General features: G+C 48.1%; 1 protein-coding gene across 1 annotated transcript in view; it reads left to right on the top strand.

Annotated features, from left to right (window-relative positions):
* The window catches only part of DNAI3 (dynein axonemal intermediate chain 3), a 1,062,540-nt gene that overhangs the window by 711,468 nt on the left and 334,479 nt on the right, over positions 1-16,593 (top strand). The window contains exon 17 of the mRNA XM_078645562.1: positions 3,638-3,780. Coding sequence (XP_078501688.1) covers positions 3,638-3,780 — 143 coding nt within the window. The remainder of the gene's footprint in view (positions 1-3,637; positions 3,781-16,593) is intronic.

Below are 16,593 nucleotides of genomic sequence, written 5' to 3'. Positions count from 1 at the left end.
CCCCACCGACACCGACGCCCGCAACCTACGTCAGTGTATCTACGACTGCGCCAACACCCTCGCCCCGCTCAAGAAACCCTCCGACAGTCACACCAGCAAGAAAGCCAGCTGGTTCACCGAAGACCTCCAGGCCTCCAAACGAACATGCCGAAAACTGGAGAGGAACTGGCTCTGCGAACGAACACCGGAAAGCTACGAAGCCCACAAGAACACCACCCGCAGACATCACCTCATCAGATTCGCCAAAAGGACCTCATTCAAAGACCGCCTAGACAACAACGCACACAACAGCAAAGAGCTCTTCAACATCATGAAGGAATTCTCCAACCCCAACTCCAATACCACCGACAACCCACCTTCGCAAGACCTGTCCGACTCGCTGGCCACCTTCTACCATGGCAAGATCGTCGACATCCACGACAGCTTCAACGTCACGACCGCCCCGACAACCACTGAGACCTCTGCCCCCACGACCACCACCCGCACCAACCGCCTGCTCTCCTGGACCTACATAAACGACGACAATACCAGCAAGACCATGAACACCATCCACTCCAGATCACCGTCAGACCCATGCCCACACCACGTCTTCAACAAAGCCTGCAAAGCCATCGCACGCCATCTCCGGAAAGTAATCAACGTCTCCTTCGAGACAGCAACCTTCCCGGAAAGCTGGCAGCATGCCGAGATCAACGCCTTACTCAAGAATCCCAAGGCGGACCCCAAGGACCTCAAGAACTTCCGGCCCATCTCCCTGCTCCCGTTTCCAGTCAACGAACAACTGACCCACTACCTTGAGGAGACCAGCATCCTAGACCCGTCCCAGTCCAGGTCCTGCAGCAACCACAGCACCGAAACCGCCCTCATCACCGCCACCAATGACATCAGGACCCTGCTAGACAACAGAGATACAGCGGCCCTCATCCTCCTGGACCAGTCAGCCAACTTCGACACAGTCTGCCACCGCACACTACGATCACGCCTCCACGACGCCGGGATCCAAGAGAAGGCCCTGGACTGGACCACATCCTTCCTTTCCGGCAGAACATGAGCGTCTTCCTCCCCCCTTCCGCTCCGATGCCACCGAGATCATCTGCGGCTTACCCCAGGGCTCATCCCTCAGCCCAAAGCTGTTCAACATCTACATGGCACCCTTCGCCAACATCGCCCGACAGCACGACCTCAACATCATCTCCCATGCCGATGACACCCAGCTGATCATCTCCATCACCAAAGACCCTCACACCGCCAAAACCAACCTCCACAAAGGAGTGAAGGCCGTCGCTGAATGGATGAGGACCAGCTGACTGAAGCTGAACTCGGACAAGGCGGAGGTCCTCATCCTCGGATCCACCCCTTCGACCTGGGACGACTCCTGGTGGCCAACCGCACTGGAAAAAGCCCCAACACCCAACGACCACACACGCAACCTTGGGGTCATCCTCGACTCCACCCTCTCCATGACTAAGCAGATCAACGCCGTCTCCTCCTCCTGCTTCAACACCCTCCATATGCTCCGCAGGATCTACAAGTGGATCCCCACCGATATGAGAAGATCGGTCACCCAGGTCCTCATCAGCAGCAGGTTCAACTACGGAAAAACACTCTACGCAGGATCTTTGGCCAAACTCCTGAGACGGCTGCACCGCATCCAGAACGCCTCTGCACGTCTAATCCTCAACATCCCCCGTCGCAGCCACATCACACCCAACCTGAGAGACCTGCACTGGCTCCCCATCAACAAGAGGATAACCTTCAAGCTCCTCACCCACGCACACAAAGGACTCCACAACACTGGGCCAGCATGCCTCAACAGGCGACACCCCCACCCGCCAGCTCCGCTCCGTCAGCCTCGCCCTCGCTGCAGTCCCCCGTATCTAAAGAGCGACTTCCGGCGGCAGATCTTTCTCCCACCTCGCCGCCAAGACCTGGAACATCCTCCCCACCCACCTATGGCAGATCCAAGACCTACTTACCTTCAGAAGACTCCTCAAGACCTGGCTCTTCGTGCAGTAGCAGCACCCCTCACCCCCAGCGCCTTGAGACCCTCACGGGTAAGTAGTGCGCTTTACAAATGATTGATTGATTGATTGATTGATTGATTGATTGGCCTCTGAAGTGAAACTAGATGTTGCCAATGAAGGATGGAGGACTTTGTCCTAATTTGGATTTTTCCCTCTCAACGGCTTTCTGTGCAAGAACAACTTTAAGATGCTCACACTGGTTCAGATTCTATCTGGCCTGGATTCCAGAGACTAGATGGTGGAGTTATACCTGCAGGACGCCTATTTTCACCTCACTGTCCTGCAGGCCCACAAGTACTTACTACCTGTGTTTCAAGGTGGCACTCAAGCACTTTGTTTGCTGTGCTCTCTTCCAGCCTCACCAGTGTTCCTCAGGTATTCACTAAGGGGATGGAGGTGGTTGCTGCCATCTTCAGCAGTCAGAGGTCCCAGTCTTACCTTACTTAAAGCCAATGCACAGTTGTACATTTCCCCTCCTGACCTTAAAACACCGTCTTTATGTTTGTGATAACACCAGCACATCATTTGGGTGAGCTTCAAGCCATTTAGATCCAGCTGCTTTATACCACCTTTTTTCTGTAATCTTGCTCATCCCTCGAAAGAGGAGGAGACACTCTATTGCTTGAACCCCAAGAGAGCACTTATCTTTTACATTGATTGTATCAAGGGACATCAGGTCGACAGTCAGCTCATTGTGGGGTTCTCTGGGGCAAAAAGGGCACGATAGTGCAGAAGCAGTGCATCTCACAGTGGTTAATCCTCTGTATTAGAATGTGCTATGCATTGACGAAAAAGCAGACGCCAGAAGGACTGAGGACTCATTCTACCAGAACTAAGGCTTCTATCATTGCGTTGGCATGTAGAGTACCTGTCCTGGATATCGGACAGGCTGCTACTTGGGCATCCGTGCGCACGTTAATGAAGCAAAATTGCCTTAACAGCCAGGTCTGTGACATCCTACCGAACTTTGCCCATTTGGTAGGACCTTTTGATCTAAGCTTTTCCACAAATCTCCCACATTGGGAGGTACTGCTTTTGTATCTGTTCGCAGAGTGAGGAACCTACAGTTAGAAGTATCCACCAGAAGAACAAGTTACTTCAAATCAAATCAAATTGACTTTATTTCGGATATATTGCAATCCAGAACAAGTTACTTATTATCATGAACACTCAGATACTCTATCTAACTAAAGATTTCACACTGCTTTCCCACCTCCCCATTTTGTGGATTGGTCTCCATTTGCATCTAAAAAGGTCCCAATTTAGGTATCTGCATAATGGCCCTTCCAGTCTGATAATGGGCTTCATATCTGAGGGTGCAGACAAGCTTCAGAAAGAAACTGATTTCAGTGTGCATTAGTTACACATATATACTGATCCACTCGTCATTGCTAGAGTGGAATGAAGTTGGTGTGGAGTCGCACAGTACCACCTACTGGCATACAGGAGCACTGCTTTTTGAGTTTCTGATTCCTGCCCGGTAACTTGGTATATTCACAAGGTGAGGAATCTGTGGTTTATAATGCAGTGAAAAAATACAGAAAACAAATAATAGAAAGCAATTTATGTCTACACTGGAAGCAGATTGATTGATTTGAATCTTTGTCTTTTAGCTCATTCTAAAGAGAAATCTCTGCATCAAATCACAGAAGAAAAATCTGAAAGTGCGATTGAGTATGACAGCCTGAGGGCACCGTCGGCAAAGTCTTCCAAAATTATGGAAAATTTTAACACTTTTCTCTTTGCTGGAACGGAGGTAAGTTGAAATGAGATTGCGTTTATATGTGATGTAGGCTCTGGTTGTGAGTCAAGTGTAACAGAATTTCCGTATGTAATTCTACTCTCCCTGATTCGATATGTATCACAAGAGCCTTTTCCTTTGGAGAAAATATATAATCCTATCTGTCTATATGTTTAATCTACTCCATTCATTCCCAGTCACTAACATCCTATGCATTCATCGGAAGTGAGACCATATATGCCCTTACAGATAATCATGACAACTACAAGTTTAAAAAAAAAGTACAAATCGATTTATTGTTAAAAAACTCCTAGAGTACACATATTAAAAAGAAGACAGCTTTACATAATAATGTTGGTGTCCTAAACTCAATTCCGAAAAAACATTTGAACAACACTCTAAATGAAAAGAGAGTACATATCTATAGAGTTGCGCTCTAGTGTTGCACGCTAGGTGATGCCGTAGCGTGCGAGGCGGCCATTTTCCCGATCGCGCTGCACAATGCGAGTCGGGAGAAAACCCCTGAGGGCATAGGACGTCCCGGCGCTCCCCTGTATAGAATATAAATAAAAAAAGTTATTCACATACCACCAGCTCCAGATCTGTTATGTGGAGGGGCTAAGAAGCATCATTACAGTGGCGACAAGGGTGGCAGCAAAACAAAGGGAAAAAAAACGAGGAAAGAAGAAAGAACCCAGCACCACGAGGCCCCAGACCCCACATAGGAAGAACAGGCAGAGCCACGAGGAAAAAACAAACAGGTACAGCAGGAGAGCGTGGCAGAGGTACAGGAGGTCACAAAGGAGAGCATAGCTCACAACAACCAGGTACAAAAGACACAGAGGCGTGAAATAAAAGGGAGACAGAAACAAGCCCCACAGTGACCCCTGCAACATAGAAGGGGGAAGAAGAGCTGGTGGAAACACCAGGGTGGAGGCCAAACCGGGAAGGCACTAAACCAGGAGGTGGCCCGGGCGGTGCCAGTGAGAGACAGTGTAAGGGGTGCAGAGGGTCCCCAACTGCAACCAGCGCAGGGTGAGGAAGCAAGCGCCGGGCAGCCCGAGAGGCCAGGAGATAGAACCAGCGAGATGCGCCCAAATGAGTGCGCAGGCATCATCACTGATGACGCTGATACCATTCCTACCCATACCAGGAGAGCCTCTGATGAAGTGGTAGGACTGGAGAGAGTATATCATGAACTACATTGAAGCCCTAGAAGAGGAGCATGGAGAATCTTTTCCAAGTAAAAAGAAGAAGAGGATACTCCTACACAACTTGGGCCCCGAAGGGATTAGAGTATTTCAGAACTTAGTACCTATGCCCAGACAAGCCGATGACGATGATGTGTTCGGACATGCCATAGAAGAGCTGAACAATCACTACCGACCTGCAGTGTCCACGTCTATCGACCGATACAATTTCCAGCAGAGGAAGCAAGAAACGGGTGAGTCAATCGACGAATATGTAGCTGCGTTGAAGAAACTGGCGACGACATGCAAGTTCGACGCACTGCATGATGAGTTCATAAAAGACCAGATAGTCATGCACACCACCAACAAAACTGTGCAAGACAAATTGTGGGCCAGTGGAGACACCACGCTAAAGGAGGTGATCGCCATGGTGAAAAAGGCTGAATTGACAAAAAGGTGCACCGACGCAGCAAAGAGGGAACCAGTTCCGAGACCCAGGGTGAACAAGGTAGACGATGAAGCACCAGCAGGATGGAGCAAAACCCCGACGGCAAGTAACAGAGGACCCAACAGATGGCCCGGGAAACCAGCGCAGCAAGGGAAGCAGAACAGAGGAGGCAAGAATGTGTGCTACCGATGTGGCAGTCAGGCCCACGAGGCCTACGACAAAAGATGCCTGTCGTTCCGGGCGAAGTGTATGTTCTGCGGCATAGTAGGACACTACGCGAAAGTGTGTCGCCGGAAGACTGGTCGCAACACTGTGAAATATGTAGAACAAGATCTGGAAGAAGCAGAAGGCAAAGAGCAAGAGGAAGATGACACAGTACTGTGCGTGGATGGCAAAGTACTGGGCATAGACGGCCAACGGTCCCGCAAGCCGCAATGTGACATGACGATAGGAGGAGTGCAGATCAGAATTGTAGCAGACTCTGGGTCCCCGTATACCATCGTCCAAAGAGCAGTGTGGAATGAGAAGTTCAGACCCAGTCTAGGCCCACGGTTAGAACCTCCGGACATAAGACCAGTCACGTACACGGGAGAACCGATCCCCATGGTGGGCTACAGAGCACTAACCTTTGAATTCAATGGACGGAGTGCAGAGTGCAAGTTGTATTTGGCAGAAAAGGGGCCATCGGTCTTAGGGTGGATGGACCAAGGAGACCTAGGCATACAGCTGGATCCAGGAGGAGACACGCAAGTACTGATGACAGCACCCGAGCATTGGCCGGATTTCGAGAAAATGAAGAGAGACTTCCCCAGGGTGTTTGAAGGAAAGGTCGGCAAATTGGAGAAATTCACACATAGAATAGAACTCAAAGAAGTCTCCCACCGGTTTCTCACAAGGTGCGGAATGTTCCCATCGCGGTACGAGAGGCAGTACAACAAGAGCTACGCAGATTGGAGGAAAATGGAATCATCGAACCCATAAACTGGTGGGGCGATGAAACCCAAAGGAAAGGTCCGGCTCTGCGTAGACTTTAGAAAGCGAAACAAGTGCATTGTCGTGGAGAAATTCCCGTTACCCCGCATCGAAGAAATGTTGGCGAAGACAAAGGGAGTGAAATGGTTCTCCACCATTGATCTCACCTCAGCCTATCACCAAATAGCTTTGCACCCGGAGAGCCGGAGACTAACGTCGTTCATAACACCTTTTGGGTGTTACCAATTCCGCAGAATGCCGTTCGGACTTGCATCGGCAGCGGCGTTGTTTCAGAAACTATTGCACCGCCTATTCATAGACATCGAAGGAGTACAGTACTTCCAGGACGATATATTGGTGATGGGGAAAGACCTAAAAGATCATGACAAGAAACTAGACCTGGTACTGTGAGTCCTAGAAGAAAAGGGCTTAACTGCGGAGTGGGAGAAGGGCCGACTGGGAATGACCTCAGTCACCTACCTGGGACACAAGATAGGAGAACTTGGCATCACTTCGAAAAGAGCGAATGTCAAAGCCATTCGTGACGCGCCACCACCATCTAGCAAGGAAGATGTGAGATCCTTTTTAGGGATGGCTGAATACTACAGCAAATTCGTGCAACATTTTGCCACGAAGACGCACCATCTAAGGCAACTCATAAGGGACAGGACAGCATTCACATGGACGGAAGAGACACAGAAAGAATTCAATGGACTGAAGAACGATATCAGCCGAGCCATTCCCCTGCAGGGATATGATCCCCAAGGACTGTCAGTGCTGACGACGGATGCTAGCGATAAGGGACTGGGAGCAGTTCTTATGCAAGAAGGAAGGAACTGAACAATGGAAACTCTCAACTTCGCGTCCAGGGCCTTCTCACCCACAGAGCAAAAATTCAGCATCATAGAGAAAGAGATGCTGGCCATGGTATGGGCCATGTGGAAATTACGCCAGTACCTGTGGGGCACGAGGTTTCAACTCAGAACTGACCATAAACCCCTCGTCAAGGTACTCACGTCGAGTGTGCATGCGAGCGCCACCCCTCGAATAGCCAAGATGACACTAAAACTACTAGAATACAGATATGACGTGGAATATATCCCGGGAAAGAGGAACAGGGTAGCGGACTACCTCAGTAGAGCTGCTGCAATGGAGAGAGCACCTGAAGGTGTAGAAGAGAGCGAGGAGATTGTGGCTTTGACAGAAGACCCGGAGAAGGTAATTAGCAACCAGGAGTGGTTGAAAGCATATGAAGAAGACCAAGATATCCAGGAAGTAAAGGAATGCATCCTTCGGGGATGGCCTGAAAAGAAACACCTAAGGACACCGCTCAAGAAGTTTTATGAAGTACGAGAAGAATCGTCCCTGGATGACAAAGGCACTTTCATGTACAGAGGGGACAAAGTTGTTCCCCCAACCATGCTGGTACCACACCTGTTGGCAATACTACATGAAGGACATCTAGGAATCATAAATACCAAAAAGAGGACAAAGCAGATGTACTGGTGGCCAGGAATGGACATCCAAATAGAGAGACATGTGAGGGAATGCGACCAGTGTCAACGAGCAGACAAGACTATGACACCCCTGAGACCTGCCTTAGGAAAGTTTGTAAATCCGACAAACCCCTGGGAGGAGATATCAATAGACATTCTGGGACCCATATTAGATACCCAGGGCACCCCGAAATACCTACGCATTGTCATTGACAGATACTCGAAATGGCCAGAAGTATATGGGCAGAAAGAAATGGACACCGGCACGGAACTTCGATTCCTAACTTCTATTTTCCTCAGGGAAGCATACCCAGATCCATCCTAAGTGACAACGGTCCACAGTTCACCCTTGAGAAATGGTACAAATACATGGAGAGGAATGGCATCAAAACCAAGCACACATCCATATACCACCCTGCTGGAAATGGACAAGTGGAACGTTTTAACAGAGTTCTAATGGGTTCCATTCAAGCCGCCATCATGATGGGAAAAGACTGGGAGAAAGAAATACAAAGCATGATATGGGCCTACCGCATCACTCCTACGAGCACGGGGGTACAGCCCCTTCCAGATCTTGAGGGGTAGGGACCCTTTCACAAAGAACAATCTGGTGTGGAAGGAAAAGACCGTGACAAGTAAATGGTCCCCGGCGGTGGTGCAGCACAATCTAGAAAAGGTTCAGCGGATATATACGGAACGCTACAACAGGAGAAGGAACGTGAAGGAAACAACCCTGGAAAGAGGGGAATGGGTCAGAGTTAAACTGGCAGTACTTAGAAAAAAAGGAGACAGCAAATACAGTCAACCACTACAAGTGAAGGAAGTCTACGACAGAGCGGCGTTGCTCAGCGACGGGAATGTGTGGTCCCAAGATCGCATGTCCCGATGCAGTAAGATTCTGGAACGGGCACCCGAACAAAGAGAAAGAACAGCAATGGAACCGAGGTCACTGGGAAACGAACCCGACAGCCTGGAAGGAGAAGGTAGCATGGAAGCGGGAGTACAGAGTGAAGAGCTGAGGGACGGTGAGGTGTCTGGAACAGAAAAACACCTTGGAGAAGAAAGAGAGACCCCGCGGAGAGAATGGCCGAGTACATCGGAGGGGAAGGCGGTGAGCCCTGCCGAGAACTGTTCCGGAGAAGTTATCTCCACCCTGGTAAGGCGCACACGCGTGGGCAGAGCGGTTGTGAGGCCTGCAAGGTTTCGAGACTATGAACTGGAGGAAGAAAAATAGCTCAACACATGTAGAGACTCTGTGATTTATGTTGGGGTACTAAAAGGGGGAGATATGAAGAGTCGCGCTCTAGTGTTGCACGCTACGTGAATACGTAGCGTGCGAGGCGGCCATTTTCCCGATTGCGCTGCACAGCGCGAGTCGGGAGAAAACCCCTGAGGGCATCGGACATCCCGGCGCTCTCCTGTATAGAATATAAATAAAGGAAGTTATTCACATACCACCGGCTCCAGATCTGTTATCTGGAGGGGCTAAGAAGCATCATTACAATATCAAAAAAGACAAAAAACACTATGTCAATCGGGTAAGAAAAGCCAGACACGATGCAGGAGCGTGCAGCTATAATAACCCTAATTAATACAGGGGAGCCTGAACCCTTACAATTCAAGAAGGTGACAGTGGATATCAATATATACCCTTTTCCTAAGAAGGCTAAAACGTTCGGCAGCTACCAGAGTCAATCGGTGGGCCAGAAATTTTGTACGCTACGGGTGGCAGATAGAGTGACGACTTATAAAAGAACTACTCCAATCAGAAGATACAATCTTTGCCCATCATCATTGAGCTAAATAAACCATAACACCAGCCCTGATTTTTAACTATTCGGTGGGACAGTCTAAGACTCATATTATCATCTTCCTGCCGATTGTAGACCAACTTCAAGGATTGAAATTACAATCCAAATAAGAAACAAGAGGCATCAACCCCCTATTATCCGTGAAGCATAGGCATAGGGCTAAGGGAGCAGCCACCACCGACTTGGAGAGGTTTTTTAACTGATCATATGTTTATGGTATTTTTTTGAGAGTACAAAAAGTTTCTGTGTCTTGAAAAAGATGGTGTGATAAGCATCTATCGAAACGCGTCAATGGCTTTTTGAAAAGTACACAATCTGTCAGGTGGCTATGGTCAAAGAGTATTTGATGAATTGAACAGTACCAGGCCCTAGCGCATACAAGTTTTTCCCCACGGATGTGTACGTTGCTTTAGAGTGTTGGTTTTTAAAATGTTTAACTTGGATTTGTTAAAAAAATTTTTTCGCAATTGAGTGTAAGACACCAACGTTATTATGTAAAGCGGTCTTCTTTTTAATCTCTGTATTCCAGGAGTTTTTTAACAATAAATCGATTTGTACCTTTTTATTTAAACTTGTAGTTGTCACGATTATCTGTAAAGGCATATATGGTCTCGCTTCCGATGAATGCAGAGGATGTTAGTGACTGGGAATGAATGGAATAGATGAAACATATAAAACACATAGGAATATATATTTTCTCCAAAGGAAAAAGCTCTTGTGATACTTGTGTATAATACCCTATTCTCCAGTATTACATCTTTCATAGATTCACATGCTTGTATCTTCCCCGTCGTCATGGTGGGAGTCCCACGGTAACAGAATGACCAAAGCAGTATCATAGAGAAGAAAACTGCATAGAAAAGCCCCTAGGGACTGTAGTGTTTGGTAACCAGACCTCCTCATTGTTTGGTCCAAAAGTCAGCCAATCAGCATTGCTGCCCTGCCCTCACACTCCCCAGCAGAAGCTTCCTGCCTCAGATTTCCAACCGCCTTCGTGTGAGAAAGGAGTCTCCCTGAGCTTTGCTCAGTTTGCTGTTCCAGTGTGAACTATTGACCTTTGGTTTTTCAACTGTATAATCTTCTGGATTAAGGTATTGTGAGTACCTATTTCTTTTATGATGGCTGAAAGCTCTAAAAAGAGTCTTTTCAGGCCTTGCAGATCCTGTGGAAAGGCCAGGCTTTTCTCTGAAGACCCTCACAAGGACTGCTTATACTGACTTCATCCAAAGCATGTGGCTAAGGATTGTAAATATTGTAGAACCTTCTCTGCTAAAACTCTGAGGGACAGAGAGGCTCGTCTGCTGTTGTGGCTTCAGAAGAAGAAGGCCGCATCAGATTCAGATTCTGGTGAGGACTCTGCTCCTTTAACGCCTAAAAAGAGAAAGGCCTCACATTCTGAGGAAATGGTGGAGTCTAAGAAGGCTAAATCTAAGGTGAAGGAAGCCTCTTCTCTTCCCCCTACTCCCATCAAGAAGTCGTCAGGTCAGAAGGGGGCAGGTTCTGCTCCATCGACCAGTTCCCTGGTTTCTGCTGTAAAATCTGTGGCAAAGACTTCAGCTCCGTCTACGACTTCACCGGCGACAACGACTATTTCGACGACGACAGCTGCGTCGACGACTGGAGCTAAGACCGTATCGACGACGACTACGTCGACGAGCTTGATCATACTGTCGACGAAGAAACCGCCGACGACACCATCGACGACGAGACCGTCGACGAGACCGTCGACGACGAAATCGGTGTCGAAGTCGTCGACGATGGCTTTAGTGACGTCGGCTCCGTCGACGATGACTTCGTCGACGACGTCTCCGTCGACGATGAGTGTAATTTCAAGGGCAAAGGCGTTCAAATCACCGCAATCGAAGACTATGATATCCTTTCGCTCATTTCAGTCTTCGAGAGGTTCGGCGACCATAAGCAAATCTGCGGAATTCACGTCGTGGACGCAGATTTCGCCTCTACCCCCATCTTCTTTGCTGGAGCAGGATTCAGAAGGAGAGGAGTCGTCTGGAGTGGCCTACAGTCCTTCGCAACTTAAAATAAAGAGCCAGGACACAGACGATGAGGAGGTGTTTTCCTTTAAGGAGAGAGCTCAGTCTCAATCTGCAAGATATGAATCTTTCCAGGAGACTTGTGACTATGCTGAGGAAGAGGAGCAGCAGGAAGAGTCGCGAGAGGAGTCGCGAGAAGAGTCAGTCTCTATTCCTACGGCTTTGGTTTCTGACCTGAGGTTCATGATTAACGACTATTATCGTCGTTTCCCAGAGGCGAATAAGCCTATACCCTCTACGCCGGCACCTGCAACACAGCCTCCGAGAACCCATTCTACTCCTCACACACAGTCTGTGAGGTCACCTCCAGTGGTCACGATCAGGGATGACCTAACGGACACTGACGATGACGAGCAACATGAGGAAGGTGAAATCCTTCAGGATTCTACGGTAGGTCAGGAATAGCATGAATACGTCTTGCCGTCTCATCCTTCACCTACTCCTCCGCCAACCACTTCTCCTCCACAGGATATAGGAGGTTTCCATGACATTATGGAAAAAGCAGCCAAGAGTTTTGACCTGGACATGGAGGTCAAAGAAACTGAATGTTTCTTATATGATTTTAAAGATGACGGCAGAAAGTCTGCTCGCTCAATCCCGACCATCCCTCATCTGTGCGAAGAGGAACTAAAGATTTTGAAGACGCCGGCCTCCATCGCAGTTTCGGTTCCTAGAATCGAAAAGAAGTATAGAGCACCAGAGTCTTCTCCGGCCTGCCTGATAGGTCACCCAAGACCGGAGTCGGTGGTGACACAAGCAGCTCAGAGGAATTCTAAGAACCCAGTGGCTAATTCTATGGTGCCGCCAGACAAAGAGGGACGGAGGATGGATGGAGCCGGGAAGATGTTTGTGGTCATGGCAGCCTCCACTATTAAGGCGGCCAATGCGATGGCCTTGATTAGCCGTTTTAACAGGCAAATGTGGTCGGATTTGGCACCCCTTATGGCTGCACTCCCAGAGGATAAAAAAGAGGAAGCAGCTGCTATTTTCCGTGATGGGGCAAAGTCGGCCGCGGAATCCATTGAGGTTGCCATGGATGTTTCTTCTATGGCCTTCAGACAGATGGCAGGAGCAGTTTCTCTCCGAAGACAGGGTTGGCTGAAGGCTACATCATTCCGTCCTGAGGTACAGGCGAAGATTGTCGACATGGCTTTCGATGGCGAAAATCTCTTTGGCAAACATGTTGATGAGGCGCTGCAGGGCATCAAGTTAGATACGGACACTGCTAGGGCGCTAGGATCACTTCAGCAAGGAAGGTTCCATTCCTTTCGTAAAAGAGGTGCAAGGAGCCAGTTTAATCAGAGATCTTCATTTCCATCCAACAGATATCAGCCTTATAACCAGCAGGGATATAAGCAATACAATACAGGCAATCAATACAGGCCTTCAAATTCCTCTTTCCAGCAGCAATCCATAGGCAAATCTTCCAATAGAGGAAGGAATCAACAATCTAACAGGCGACAATGATTTACTGCTGGCGCTCCCCACACAGCAGATCCCGGAGAACGACCATTATCTGTCTCTCTTCTTTGACAATTGGATGTCCATAACATCGGACAAATGGGTTTTGGATGTTATAAGCAAAGGCCATACCCTGGAGTTTATACAAATACCACCAGATCATCCCCCGGTGCTCAGACACCATCAACATCGTCAGGAACTGCAAAAGGAGGTCCATTCACTTTTGCAGAAGGGGGCTATAGATGAAGTACCTCAACAACACCGAGGGAAAGGCTTCTATTCGCATTTCTTCCTCATCAAGAAGAAGCAAACTACGAAGTGGAGACAGGTATTGGATTCAAGGGATCTGAATCAATATATAAAGAAAATTCCCTTCCAAATGCTCTCGTTACAGGAGATCCTCCTACTGTTAAGAAGGAAAGACTTCATGGCTTCGTTGGACCTCATGGATGCATACTTCCATATCCCAATCCATCGGAAGCACAGGAAATACCTAAGATTTGCCGTGGAGAGTCGCCATTTCCAATTCAAAGTGTTGCCATTTGGCCTCAAGTCGGCCCGAGGGTGTTTACCAAATGCATGGCCCCGGTGGCGGCCCACTTAAGATTGAAGGGGCATTGCATTTACCCATATCTGGACGACTGGCTGGTAACAGGCCCATCATTCACAAGAGCCAGAAAGTCCCTTCAGTGCTGCATCCGCCTTTTCCATCGGTTGGGTTTAAGGACCAACTTGGAAAAGTCTTCACTGATTCCAGCTCAGGGCATTCAATTCCTAGGGGCTTGGATATGCACCAAGGAAACGAAAGCATACCCTTCCGAGGAAAGGATGAGAAAGATAATAAGCCTTGCAACATCCCTTCAAACAAAAAGGTGCACTTCTGTGCGGATGTACAAATCCTTGTTGGGGATGATGTCCTCTTGCATCCCACTGGTTCCAAACTGCCGTCTTCAAATGAGACCCTTGCAGGAACATCTAGACGAGCAGTGGGTTCAATCCAAAGGAACCTTCGAAGATCGGATTACCATCACTCACCGTATGAAGGTGGCCATGTCATGGTGGAAGGTTCAGAAGAACTTGAATCAGGGTCTCAACTTTGTTCCTCAGAATCACAAATATGTGATGACGACGGATGCTTCGTTGCAAGGATGGGGCGCGCACCTCCAGGAGCTGGAGATCCAGGGCCACTGGTCAGAGTGGGAAGCACAGCTTCATATAAATATGTTGGAGCTCAAAGCGGTGTTTCTGGGACTTCAAGCCTTCCTGCCCAGAATACAGAATTCGTTGGTGCTCATTCAGACAGACAGCACCACGACTATGTTTTATCTTCTGAAGCAAGGAGGAACACGATCCAAACCTCTTTCTGCGCTGGCGCAGAGAATTTGGAAATGGCTGATAAACCACAACATTTCTATTCATGTGCAGCATATACAGGGCATCCTCAACACACGAGCAGACGGCCTCAGTCGCACGACGAGTGTGTTGCACGAGTGGGAACTGGATGACATTCAGCTTCGCAGAATATTCCAAAGATGGGGCACACCAACGTTCGATTTGTTCGCAACCCGGGACAATTCGAAATGCGTTCAGTTTGCGTCCAGGTACCCTCAGCGCGATTCCAAAGGAAACGCATTTCACATGGACTGGACAGGAATGTTCGCTTATGCATTCCCACCAATTCCGTTAATACCACGAGTGATTCGCAAAATGAGATCGGAGCCATGTCATGTCATTCTGATTGCACCAGCTTGGCCGCGGCAGGCATGGTTTTCCGATCTACTGCAGATGTCGAAAGGCAACAAGGTGCAATTCCCAACATTCCAGAGTCTCATATCAATGAGCAACGGGCAAATTCTGCATCCGGACCTAGCATCGCTAAAATTATCCGCATGGAACCTCATGAGCGGGAATTTCAAGCCTTGAGTATTCCACAAGACTGCAGACAAATACTTTCGCAATCCAGAGCTATGTCAACCAACAAGACATACGCAGCCAAATGGACACGCTTCTGTCACTGGTGTACCAGTCAAAGTCTACATCCGTTGACGGTACCCCCAGATGGTATTCTGCCTTACCTGTTGTCATTATCAAAGGCAGGTCTATCTCATGCTTCACTGAAGGTGCATTTGGCGGCGATTTCAAGATTTAGGAGAATACCAGGTGAGCCGTCCCTCTGGTCTCACAGACTGATCAAGGAGTTCGTTAAAGGGCTCTTTAGAGCTTTTCCACCCATTCTACGTCCGCCAGTACCCTGGCATCTCGATACAGTCTTGACGCAGCTTATGATGCCACCATTTGAGCCGATACACAAGACAGACTTACAATTCCTATCTTGGAAGACAGCACTGCTGCTAGCTCTAACCTCGGCGAGGAGAGTTAGCGAAATTCAAGCCTTCTCAGTGGAAGAGCCTTTTCTGCAATTTCGACAGGACAGGGTTATACTGCGGACAAATCCTACGTTCATACCCAAAGTCCCTACTTCTTTCCATTTGAATGAGCCAATCATTTTACCTACCTTCTTCAACAATCCCTCATCGGAAGCGGAAAGAGCATTACATTCTTTGGACATCGCTAGATGTTTGAAATTCTACATCGAACGAACAAGAACATTCCGCAAATCTAAACAGTTATTTATTGCATTTGAAGGTCAGAGGAAAGGGCTCCCTCTGTCTAGACTGAGTATCGCCAGATGGATATCATCAGCTATGATTAAGTGTCATGAAAAAGCTGGAAAACCGCTTTATTCCAGAGTAACTGCTCATTCCACAAGAAAGATGGCGACATCGATGGCCTTATTTGCAGGAGTGTCTCTACCTGACATATGCAGAGCAGCGACTTGGAGGAGCGTGCATTCATTTACCAAGCACTACTGTCTTGACACATTCATGGAAAGAGGACACGGCAGTGGGGCAAGCTGTTCTGAAACGTCTATTTCAATAAGGTATTCTTTGTTTCTTTATTAATACTCTATGCAATGTGTATATATATATATATATATATATATATATATATATATATATTTATCTATATGTAGAATCTGATATTTGTATAGATGGTTTTCTATTCTTATCTGCCCTGTGTATTTTCAGATCATGTTCTAACGATATTTCAGCTGCAGAACTTCCTTCTGGGTTCTATCCTGGAAACGCTGCAGGCTTTGTGGGTACTACTTACTACTCTGATACAAGCATGTGAATCTATGAAAGATGTAATACTGGAGAAGAAATTAGTTACTTACCTGTACACTATAGTTCTCCAGTATTATCTTTCATAGATTCACATGCGCCCGCCCACCTCCCCGTTTCTCAGGCAGAACCTATTGTCTCGGTATTTATCCAGGTCTCTCACTTGGGGCCGGAAATCTGAGGCAGGAAGCTTCTGCTGGGGAGTGTGAGGGCA

This window comes from Lissotriton helveticus, chromosome 1_1, assembly GCF_964261635.1.
Source record: "Lissotriton helveticus chromosome 1_1, aLisHel1.1, whole genome shotgun sequence".
NCBI lineage: Eukaryota > Metazoa > Chordata > Amphibia > Caudata > Salamandridae > Lissotriton > Lissotriton helveticus.
This window is presented reverse-complemented; position numbering and strand designations above follow the sequence as displayed.